At 34.3% G+C, this 12,281-nt stretch overlaps 1 protein-coding gene across 3 annotated transcripts; it reads right to left on the reverse strand.

Annotated features, from left to right (window-relative positions):
- Positions 1–2,060: 2,060 nt before the first annotated feature.
- Positions 2,061–11,172, reverse strand: AIMP2 (aaRS-interacting multifunctional protein 2). Of its 3 annotated transcripts, XM_074177687.1 has the most exons (5): positions 11,027–11,172; positions 10,744–10,965; positions 8,789–8,923; positions 8,496–8,739; positions 2,061–2,449 (listed from the first exon to the last, which is right to left on the reverse strand). In XM_074177687.1, the coding sequence occupies exons 2-5, from the start codon at positions 10,936–10,938 to the stop codon at positions 2,088–2,090; spliced, it is 936 nt and encodes a 311-aa protein (XP_074033788.1). In that variant the 5' UTR covers positions 10,939–10,965; positions 11,027–11,172; the 3' UTR covers positions 2,061–2,087. The 3 variants fall into 3 exon arrangements, with proteins under 3 accessions (XP_074033788.1, XP_074033789.1, XP_074033787.1); XM_074177688.1 differs by lacking the exon at positions 11,027–11,172 and having other exon boundaries at positions 10,762–11,020; XM_074177686.1 differs by lacking the exon at positions 11,027–11,172 and having other exon boundaries at positions 10,744–11,020.
- Between the last annotated feature and the right edge of the window lie 1,109 nt (positions 11,173–12,281).

A 12,281-nucleotide genomic window follows, 5' to 3' on the forward strand; every position in this document is an offset into this window, starting at 1 on the left:
GTACATTCTATGCAGTTCTTGCTCAGCAATTAAACTGGAAATATTGTGCTTTAACATGGAACGCCATCACTTACCATTGCCTGAGATGAATAGAGCTGTAGGGCTTCTTCAAGGTGGCATGCGACAAAATGATGTAGCTCTTCGTTTGGGGGTCTCCCAAAGTGTTATCAGTCAATTGTGGTGGCGTTTCCGTGAAACTGGCAGTCCAGCCGAACAATATCCAGGGCGAGGACGCGCTACAACTGCAGTTCAAGACCGATTTTTGGTCTTAACCGCAAGAAGACAACCGACAATCACAGCACCTGAGTTGGTTAACGTGTTGCAGCAGACCCACTAGATAACCATTGGTCGTGATACTGTCAGAAATCGACTGCATGAAGCAGATCTCCACAACAGAAGGCCACTTAGATGTCCACCTTTATCGAGAGACAATCGCGGTAGAAGATTAGAGTGGTGTCAAGTACATCAAAACTGGGATGCAAATGATTGGGCCACAGTTTTGTTTACAGACGAATCCAGATTTGGATTTCATCCAGATTCTCGTCGAGTAAGACTGTGGAGACGACCTGGAAATAATGAACGTTTGAGACACGTCCAGGAAGTCCACACATACAGAGGTGGTACAGTAATGCTATGGGGCGGAATCATGATCGGCGGCAGAACCGATCTCGTTTTTCCAAATCGCTCCCTCACAGCTCGACAGTACCTCGACACCATTCTTCTACCTATCGTCCGTCCGTTTGCTGGTGCTGTTGGTGAAAACTTCCACCTAATGCATGATAATGCTCGTCCACATGTCGCGCGTCTAGTGACTGACTGGCTCACCAACGAAGGAGTTGATGTATTGCCATGGCCAGCACAATCACCGGACCTGAATCCCATCGAGCATGTGTGGGACATGATTCAACGAAGAATTACTCCGCATATGGGGAACATTCACACAACGTTTCAATTGAGAGAGCTTTTAATCGCCGAATGGGCAAATGTACCTCAACAAGACATTGACAATCTCATTTTGCCGATGCACGATAGATGTAGGGCCGTAATAAACCAGCGTGGAGGCCATACTTTGTACTAATTCCAATTTTTTTTGTATTATGATTTTTTTTCGGGGTGCCAAAGAAGAGCCATATTTTTTTTAGTTTTGCTTATATGCGCACTCAGTATTTTTGAAAATTTAATAAATTTTGTTGTAAGTTACATTCGTTTAATAATCACCCGTCAACTTTTTATTCCCTAAAGCGATCTAAAAAAAAATTATTGCCATTTTTAAAAATATCCCTAGACTTTTCCGATGTATATATATATATATATATATATATATATATATATATATATATATATATATATATATATATATATATATATATATATATATATATATATCCTCAGCATCATTTTGCGTCCATCAATAGGCTCGGTACATTACATTATATATATAATGTATTTTTTCCCTTTCCTTAACTTTGTAGTGTTTTTATTTATTTATACATTTATACAAAAATTACTCAGTCATAGTTTGACCCAGGTACTACCACTATCCTTCAATATAATTTTGATATTTTTTTAAATATTTTTCAAAATGTACTCTTTTTACTTACTGTGACTTTCCCTGAATGCACGTGACTTCTTTTTAAAGGCCAAAACACAAGCACTACAGGTAAATCCTTATGGCGCTCTCAGAGCGGTGCCTGTGCGAAAGTAGCGATTACTGTATCAATAATAATAATTATCATTATTATTATAACATCATATTATGTATTTATTTATAAACGTGCTGAATATTACTGTTTTTTTTTCAACACCAAACCGTTATTTTAACACCTCGACACGTGTTTCGACTACGAAGTGATCATCATCAAGAGGAAGATGAAAATTTAAATTCACCTTATTATTTGAACACACCTCGTACATCCTGTTACATTCTGTTTTTTACAAGACCCAGAGTTCTTCAACTAAATGGATATCAAACGATTTTATGGACAAACAGAAGAGTAAAATACTCCAGAAATCAATGAATTGGAAACGTTATTGACATTAAGGATAAATAAATAAGTTAAGACTGTTGAGCTCTTTATTCATTGAGACTAAACAAGGGTTTCACATCGTTGGAACCATTTACCTAAATTAACAGTCATTTCAGCTGCGTTCGAAACTTGTTTAATGGCAGAATATGCAGCTATATCGGCTATACTAGCAGTGGTTCTTCCGGCTAGCCACTGCGACTTTCCTAGAGACTTGTTTAGAAACTGCAAGAAGCTGGTCCTTTCTGTTTTAGTTCTGGACTTTACCACCATATAGGCGGAATCCAATAGAGAATCAATTTCGTGAAAATCTTGATCGGAATCGTAATTCAAAGGTGCTTCGGTGACTCTGACCAAATACCTCAAGAGATTAACTTCACCCAAAATCGGAAGAGGAGTTACCAGTAGTTCCAAATTATTACCAACTGCAAAAAAAAACATTTTCAATGAAACAGCCGAGCACTATAAAGAAATAACAACTAAAATATTTTTTAATGGACTGGAACACACTTCTAGAAGTGTGTTTCACTAACCAAGTAATGAACTTCTAATTGTTTATTGTTTCAGTTTTTTCAAAAGTACCCTAAAAAAAAAAAATGGACGTATTGAAGTCCTCAGTAATATAGAAAAAGACTTGACTTTATAACAGGGACATAATAATATTAGTCACTCCTACTGAAATATAAATTTATGCACACGTCAATACACTGGTGAAAAAATAATCGATATAATTTACAATTATAATTACACCATATTAAAAAAATAATTACAACGCTTTTAAAGAACATCGAACTGAAAAGTTAGAAATACTTTTTTTAAATAAGCTTAAAACAATAACGATCGAAAAATATTAGTATTATTGTGAAAAAAGCGTGAGCGCTTTGTGCCATATTTTTGTATATCAGGCTTATTTAAAAAAATATATTTTTAACTTTTGAATTCGTTGTTCTTTAAAAGCGTGTTTTTTAGTTTTTTTTAACTATATTTATTCAGTGAATAGATAGATAGGTAGATAGAGATTTATTTTCCCCTTCATTGCCACTATTACATGGATTTGATATGGAAATACATAAAATGAAATGTAAAATGTATAAGGTATATATACTAAACACATCTTCCATAGACATGGATTGTGAACGTCAACAAGAATATAAACCAAGGTAAGCTTATGGGAATTACATAAAATATGAATTGTGTACAATTAAATAGCATACAACAGATACAAACTTAGTATACTGGTGATAAAATCCATGTATATGCTAATACACTGTGTACACCAATACACTATTTGTGTGTTAGTTTACACATATGTGAGTTATGTATAGCTGTGAGTTATATATACCTTACACAAAACTAGAGTGCAGGTAAACAATTATACCCACTAATTATGCCAACAAGGTTTATTTATTGATTATGTACTACTATTATTACTAACAAGCTATACGGTATGCTATTTGGTCCGTCATCTTTATTCATAATACACACATTGGAAAAGTTTAGGGATATTTTTATAACATACTAAATATCATAAAAATAAATGCATGAGGTCGTTTAATTTCGATTAAATTGGTACACTCGACCACCCTGTAGATTTTTATGGGTTGAACAAAGCCTGCAAAAACGGTAACTAATCTTTTATCAAGTTTTTTACAAACTGTAGGTTTTCGGCTAGAATGAATAATCTGAAAGTGTCGAGTTTGTACATTCTATGCAGTTCTTGCTCAGCAATTAAACTGGAAATATTGTGCTTTAACATGGAACGCCATCACTTACCATTGGCTGAGATGAATAGAGCTGTAGGGCTTCTTCAAGGTGGCATGCAACAAAATGATGTAACTCTTCGTTTGGGGGTCTCCCAAAGTGTTATCAGTCGATTGTGGCGGCGTTTCCGTGAAACTGGCAGTCCAGCCGAACAACATCCAGGGCGAGGACGCGCTACAACTGCAGTTCAAGACCGATTTTTGGTCTTAACCGCAAGAAGACAACCGACAATCACAGCACCTGAGTTGGTTAACGTGTTGTAGCAGACGCACCAGGTAACCGTTGGTCGTGATACTGTCAGAAATCAACTGCATGAAGCAGATCTCCACAACAGAAGGCCACTTAGATGTCCACCTTTGTCGAGAGGCAATCGCGGTAGAAGATTAGAGTGGTGTAAAGAACATCAAAACTGGGATGCAAATGATTGGGCCACAGTTTTGTTTACAGACGAAACCAGATTTGGATTTCATCCAGATTCTCGTCGAGTAAGACTGTGGAGACCACCTGGAAATAATGAACGTTTGAGACACGTCCAGGAAGTCCACACATACAGAGGTGGTACAGTAATGCTAAGGGGCGGAATCATGATCGGCGGCAGAACCGATCTCGTTTTTCCAAATCGCTCCCTCACAGCTCGACAGTACCTCGACACCATTCTTCTACCTATAGTCCGTCCGTTTGCTGGTGCTGTTGGTGAAAACTTCCACCTAATGCACGATAATGCTCGTCCACATGTCGCGCGTCTAGTGACTGACTGGCTCACCAACGAAGGAGTTGATGTATTGCCATGGCCAGCACAATCACCAGACCTGAATCCCATCGAGCATGTGTGGGACATGCTTCAACGAAGAAATACTCCGCATATGGGGAACATTCACACAACGTTTCAATCGAGAGAGTTTTTAATCGTTGAATGGGCAAATGTACCTCAACAAGACATTGACAACCTCATTTTGTCGATGCGCGATAGATGTAGGGCCGTAATAAACCAGCGCGGAGGCCATACTTTGCATTGATTCCAATTTTTTTTGTATTATGATTCTTTTTCGTATTAGTTTTTGATTCATTAAGAATCAATTTATTACTTTCAAACCAATGTTTGGTACCGCCAAATAGATTACTTGCATTTTGCATAAGATCAGGAAAATTATCACCTCCGCATAAAAGGTTTGTGTCATCAGCATAATTTGTAATAAACTGATCTTTTTCAATACTAGTTGCACATAGATTATTCATGAAAATTATGAAAAATATTGGACCCATAATACTACCCTGTGGTATTCCGATATTTGATGATGGTATTTCAGATTTATACATTTTTCCTTGATTCTTAATGCACACTCTTTGAGTTCGTTCAGTGAGATAAGATTTAACCCATTTAAGAGCATTCCCTCTAACACCATATCTCTCTAGTTTAACCATCAACAGGTTTCTATCCAAACAATCATAAGCCTTGGAAAGGTCCAAAAACATTTCCAAGGCTAGTGACTTTTTTCCGTGAAATATAATATATTTTGAGTGAACTGAAAAATGGCCGACATTGTTGACCTTCCTTGGATATACCCATGTTGATTTTTACTAAACATGTTGCATTCATTAAAGAAGTCAATTAATTGTGTACAATATGCCAATTCAAATATTTTCGCAAAACTTGGTGGTATACTTATGGGTCTGTAATTTTCCATCACTTCCACATCACCCTTTTTGTCAATAGGTTTCACCAAAGACAGCTTCAGTTGTGTTGGGAAATATCCCAAATTTCAAAGAGTTGTTTATGATATAAGATAGGACTTCTTTTATGTAAACCATATTCTCTTTCATTAGTGAAGTAGGTATTTCATCATCTCCACTACTTTGTTTATTTTTTATTTTATGTCCTAATTCTATGATATGATTTGGTGTAACTTTTTTTAAGTATAGCGACTTATCATTTTCTGTAATATTATTGAAAGATGGAACATCAGGAATATCTTTCATCATTTGGGGTATAATGTTCAATAAATATTTATTGTATTCCGCTGTGATTACTTCAGGTTTTCCTTTAATTTTACATTCTGAAATGTTGTTTTTCCCTGTCAATTCTTTACATATACTCCACATGCACTTTTGTTTTGTTATCAGACTCCTGAATTTTTTTGTGATACAAGTCTTTTTTTGCTTTTATTAAAAGATTGTCATATTCAATTTTTGCTTTATTATACTGCTCTTTGAAAATTGGGACATTTCTTGAGAGAATTAGTAAAATATCTAATCTATGTTTATACTTAAGTACTTCATCATTTACCATGGTTTTCTTATTGTCTTGTTTTACTGGCACCTTTTTGAGAGGAAAACATTCATTAAATATATTTATGAAATTACTAATGAAAGAATTCCATTGCAAGTCAACTGATGATATGGTATGACTGTATGCTTCAACCCAATTTTGTTCCTTTAGCCTGTTAGTGAAGTTAATTTTATTCTGTTTGTTGAAAAATCTGAGACAGGTGGTGTTATCTGCTTTCATTAAATTGCCTGTGAAGCTCATTATTTGTGCATTGTGATCTGAAATATGAGTTTCAACAATTTTTGTTTTACAATTATTTAGGTTAGTAAATATATTATCAATGCAGCTTTTTGTAGAGTATGTTATTCTCGTGTATTCATTTATTGTTTGCTTCAAGCCAAAAGACTGAAACAGTGATAGCATATCTTCACCTGTTTTATTTATATCCTTCATTTCTATGTTGAAGTCTCCTGCTATGATAATAAATTTATTCTCTTGGATTATGGTACTCAAAAATTCTTCTGCTCTGCTCAGAAACACATCCACAGAAGCGCTAGGGGGTCTATAAATCGACACTATAATCAAAATACTTTTATCAAGTGACATTTCGATAGTCGCACACTCAAATTCGTCACCCACGGACATTTCATTCAGTTTTTTCCTTTGTTTATATTTCATTCCCTATTGACAGTATATTGCTGCTCCTCCATGTTTGTTAGGTCCTCGACAGTACCATGATACCAATTCGAAGTTTTCAACTTTCAATATTTTCAGTGGATCTTCAGTTTTCCAATGTTCGTTCGGTTATGCATAAAAATTGAATATCATCGTTTTCTTCCAGAAATTTCTTTAATTTGGGAATACTGTTACCCATGAATTGTACATTTTGGTGAAATAGTGAGAAATATTTAATTTTTTTGTAATTGGTTGTAGTTGGGGATTTGTCTAAAAATCCTCATTTTGTTGATAGTTTTTAAATCTTTGAAAATTGAATCTTTTAAAAGCAACACTTCTTGGCCAGGCAGATGGTTTGTATATTTCTTCCATGAAGTCAAAATTGATACCAAACATGAAACATTTACTTTTAGTTTCTTCTGTTGGAAGTTCCTTCACAATTATGTCAGCATCTTTAAAAATAGTTTGATTTTTTATGTACTTTTCAATCTTTTCAGCAGTTATGTGCCTCTTAATCCTGTACAAGTATAGCCACACTTTCCTTTCGATACCAAAATCCTCTTTAGTGTCACTTTCTCCAAAATTCACTTTGGTTTTCTTTAGGAGTAGTTATGGATAAAAAACTGGACTTTCATCTACATTATAATTACATTATAAACAAAGCAACAAAAATGCTAGGCTTCATTTGTCGTACTTCCAAGGACTTCTCTAATACTGAATGTATGAAAATGCTGTATTTCACCCTGGTAAGATCAGTTTTAGATTATTGCAGTTCCATATGGTCACCCACCTATGAAAGTCCTGCACTTAACATTGAACGGTTACAAAACAAATTTCCTAAATTTTTGGCGTTCAAGTTAAAAATGCCCTTGAAGGACCATTCATTAGATGATATTCGTAGGTTTGCAGATATAATGAATCTAAGTAGTCGTAGAGTGAAAACTGACTTAAAACTCTTATTCCAGTTATTAAATTCTCTTATTAACTGCCCTGCATTGCTAGCGCAAATTGGCTTACATGTTCCTTCTAGAAGTACAAGGAATACAGAAACATTTGCAATAGATTTTCATCGTTGTAACTACGGTAAAGATTCTTCCCTGTCTAGAGTTGCTATTGGTGGAAATAAAGTCGATCTGGACTTCTTTTCATTGAACGAAACAAAGTTTGAGTTTGCATTACGCTCGCTCAGAAATAAATTATAAATGGTAGTAAATATAAACATAAACATCTTCAATTATTGAATTTTCCTTATCTTAATTCAATTCAGTAAATTTATTTTCTCACTGTTATTTTTTTTATTAATAAATTAGTTTTACTTTTAGCAAGTGAGTTAGATGTAATTATTTGTTGTATTCATATAATTTATTGTGAAATCTCTTAAACCTAATTGGGTGTTACCCGTTGATGAATAAATAAATAAATAAATAAATAAATTTGTCTTAGAATTTGTTGAGTTTGTTTAAAAACATATTGCAATTATAGTGGTGGAATATGCAGAAATGTAAGAATATTTAAGTATTTGATGAGTATGTTATATCTCGAAAACTAGAGCTGGTACAAAGAAAAGGTTTGTATTTTTGGAATCAGCACAGATGATTTAACCAAAATCAGTTGATTTTTTTTTGGCAGCAAGACAAATTTTTTTTTTGGTGGGCTGTATTATGTTTATGAATAAAAAAAATAGTATATTTCAAATGAATGGAAAATTATTGATTGAAGTGAATAGAAAATACTTAAAATTAATACACAGCAAACGAAAAGTTCCTCACCATTTTTCCAGATAAGCCTGACATTCATAACTGGAACGCCGGTTTTTGGAGTGAAGTTAACAAGACTAGTCTGAAGTTTCTCAGCTTCTTCCGTAAGGGACGAAATGCTGGAATGCAAATGAGTCGTGAAAACCAAACCAACCCTGTCTTGAAAGAGTTTCTGTATGATTTCTAGGGAGTAGGGTGGATTTGTCGGACTTGCGTTTATAACGATGTCTTGAAGGTTCGTCTTCAGAGGCGTCATCTGTGAAAATAAGGACTATAATTCGATCCAAGAATTAGTGTAGTTATACCTTAGAAGGAGCAGGTGTGGCCAACGATAGTGAACTTCTTAGGGTGAGAATTTGTTGCTTGAGCTCTGCCAGTTGCGTCAAAATCTTCTCTTGTTTAGCCTCCAATTCTGCCATTCCACCAACGTGTTGTTTATTCTGGATTGGAAATCTTTAAATGAATCGATGAATTCTAGCATTATATATGTTCGATTGAATCATGTTGGTTCACAGTTTCAGTTGTCTAGCATGTTTAATTTGTTGGTGAGAGGTATGAAAGATAGAAGTGTTTTGCGATTTTCTTTTTAATTAATTAATTAATTAACACGCTTTTATTAGCTTCACTTGTGTAACCTCCTTGATATATCGACATTATTGCTTGATCTATTCGCGAGCAGATGGCGCTGTATGTAACCTCCTTGATATAATTCGAACTCACTTTACATGTATTTCATTATTTAAAAAAGTATTTTTTTATCAACACGCGCGCCTGCTGATGTTTTCAGTGTTTATTTTTGATTACCCCCCTTTCTTATCACATTGTCAAGTACATCCATACGCAGATGATATACAGCGGCCAATATAAACACAGATTTGCACAAAACATTCCTTTACTCGGAGAATCATGGACTGAAAATCAATCAAAATAAAACTTTGGCCTTATGCATAGGGTCTCGAAGTCAAATAGTAGAAACTCAGTGTAACTTTAGGCTCGCTCTCGATAACGCAGACATTGACTGGGTAGACAGTGCTAAAAATCTTGGCGTAACCATAGATAGCTCTTTGTCTTTCCACGAACATGTGACAAACATTTTCAAAGTATCATTCTTCAAACTCAAATCGCTGTATAAATTCAAGTATCAGTTATCAGAAGATAACTGATACTTTAACAAACAAACTCTTATTTACCCCCATATCGAGTATTGTTGTTCGGTGTATTACAATTTTATGCGGCAATATAACAAACAGAAGTTACAACGTATACAAAATGCCTGCATACGATTTGTATGCTGTATACCATATGGTGAACATGTCACCCCATTACTGGGCAACATTATGGGTTGAATCTGTTTATTGATACTGCTTTAGAATTGAACCTCGATAAAAATGTTAGGTGTTGTTTTTGATGACAAACTTCAATGGAGGACACATATTGACCACTTATGTAATAAACTTAGAAAGGCCCGTTATTCTCTTAGGTTTCTCTCCCACCAATGTGGTCAAAGTATTTTATTAACTGTCCACCCTTTTATCATATCTAATAGTTACCCTGTTTCTATCCATATGAATATCATTTTCGAAAGTGATTAATGTTTGCAAAATCATGTTTCGGCTTTCAATTAATGTAAAAGAAAAAAAAACAAAAAAGATTTTTGTAAACACTGATATTTCCCAAAAAATTATTTACGATCCTAATCAGTCTCTAGGAATTTACATTTCTTTGGGAAAGAAGCATGTAAGAATTTATATGAAATCTTATTTGAGCTGATGAGAAAATTGAAAGTTCAACATGAACTTCGGTCCAGTTTGAGAGTGAGCTATTCATATAAGTGGAAAGTAGATCAATACTTTTTCCTTCATCTTCTCTGGTGTAAAGTTCCAATTTCAAGTGATTTATGAATGTTGATAAGTAAATATAGTTATTTCAGATGAGTTCTTTCTTCCCATTTGTATCTCAAAAAAACAACATTGATTGAAGAGATTTTACTGTTATTTGTAAAATGTTTCCTCTCTCTTTGGAAGATCATCATCTTCATGTGAGATTATAGATAAGTTCCTAAAAAGCCACGTCTTCCAACGAAATGCATATGCACAAACATTTAAATTTTAATGATCTCAAAATAAGATAACCTCTTCTACTCTTATTGATGGTTATGGAGCTGTCTAGATTTGTTTTTCAGCAAAATATATAAATTCAACAACTCTAGACGTTTCCATTAGTTAATGAACACAAATGTAATAACGAAAACGAATAAAACCTTCAAAAACTGCTTAACCTGGTCGAAAATATCCAATTTTTTGTTCGATGCTTTAGCGTGGTCTTCGTTACTTCCACAATCACTTTTGGAGTTTGAATGGATATTTTTCAAAGCATACATACATTTTGGCAATTCCACGGGTAAATCGTGCTTTATAATTTGTGTCGTTCGATACATTTTTATTGGGCCATTCATTTCTACAATATTTTTTGAATATTCTCCCTGAAAAATAAAATCTAAATTTTATTTTCCACCTTGTCAGTCCTCCCCTCCTGGATATTACAATTGCTTGCTTCCACTTCCACCAGCCACACTTCCACAGACCACTGATCAGTGTTGCCACTAGCTGATGAAGAAATTATCGTGCAGAGCTGCCAAAATTATCGATTTCTCTTGAAAATTATGTTACAATTTTCTTTGTTTTGTTGTTTTGAAAAAAAAAACGCCGCACTCATTTCTATTTATATATAATCAAATGAAAAACAGATAACAAAAAAATATCACAAAAACCTAAATCTAGTCCGAAATTATTTGGTATCGAAATTAATATCAACATTTTCATCTTTATCCTGTTTAGGGCCGGTTGTATGGGTCTCGTTTATAGTTTAGTTTAAACTTGGGTTCAATCTTATATTTGAACTCAGGTTTAAACAGATAAAATGCTAAAATATCTTTTGTATATCTTCCAGTTGAAGACTCGTAGACACGACAACATTGACAAGTGACAAGTGAATTGAAATTGACCTGCCGTCGGACATTGACGTAAATGCCATATGCAATTTGTTGATAAGTTCATAATCTGACTTTGTAATAAAATGGAATGCGGGAGCCATACTAACAGGAGGTCATCCAATTTTTCCAAGCAGGAAGTGGAGGATATTTCACGTCTGGTGAAAATCCATAAGGACATTCTGGAATCCAAGAAAAGTGAAGCCGTGGCATGGGCTCGCTCACTCAAGGATAATGTATCATTATTATTAATTGTTTTAATGAAAAAAAACTCACAAAAGTCACTGTGTCGTATTCCTATGCAAATTTAGGCCAATTTCTTGAATTAATACCTCTACAGATGCTTTCGACATCCTTAACCTACTGATAAATTCCTGGTCTATCCAAATGTCCATGGTGTCGATTCGCGGTAGAAAAAGTCGTGGTCTTCTTGAGTTTTCCACAATATTTATAACATCTATCTCATCTTCCTCTTCAAATAATATATCTTCAAATATGTCCATTATGAAAACATGAAAATATCTGGACGCGTCAAATATTTATAGTAAATTCAATACAAAATTTCCCAATTCTTCAAACATGAACATATTAGATCCATCACGAATTTGGGAAATTTTGTACCAATATTTGTCAATAACTGTTTCATTATTGACATCTGCATTTAACTCCGACTGGCAATAAAGTCGCCACTGATTATCGATTTCTTGCATAAGTTTGAAGTTATCTGGGTTCACAAATCTAGGTAGTAAGTTCATTACTGGAAAAATTGACGTCGGTTTTGGCGTTGAATCTTTTTCGAATGTCAACAT

This window comes from Leptinotarsa decemlineata, unplaced genomic scaffold, assembly GCF_025532065.1.
Source record: "Leptinotarsa decemlineata unplaced genomic scaffold, Ldec_3_MD MMD2_tig00003192_RagTag_RagTag, whole genome shotgun sequence".
NCBI lineage: Eukaryota > Metazoa > Arthropoda > Insecta > Coleoptera > Chrysomelidae > Leptinotarsa > Leptinotarsa decemlineata.

Excerpts from the sequence above, each read along its gene's own strand:
- AIMP2 (XM_074177687.1), bottom strand. The coding sequence starts at position 10,938 with ATGAATGGCCCAATAAAAATGTATCGAACGACACAAATTATAAAGCAC. Across the intron at positions 8,924-10,743 it reads AGGTTAAGCAGTTTTTGAAG|AATAAACAACACGTTGGTGG; the intron begins GTTTTATTCGTT and ends TTTCCAATCCAG. Across the intron at positions 8,740-8,788 it reads CCACACCTGCTCCTTCTAAG|ATGACGCCTCTGAAGACGAA; the intron begins GTATAACTACAC and ends TTATTTTCACAG.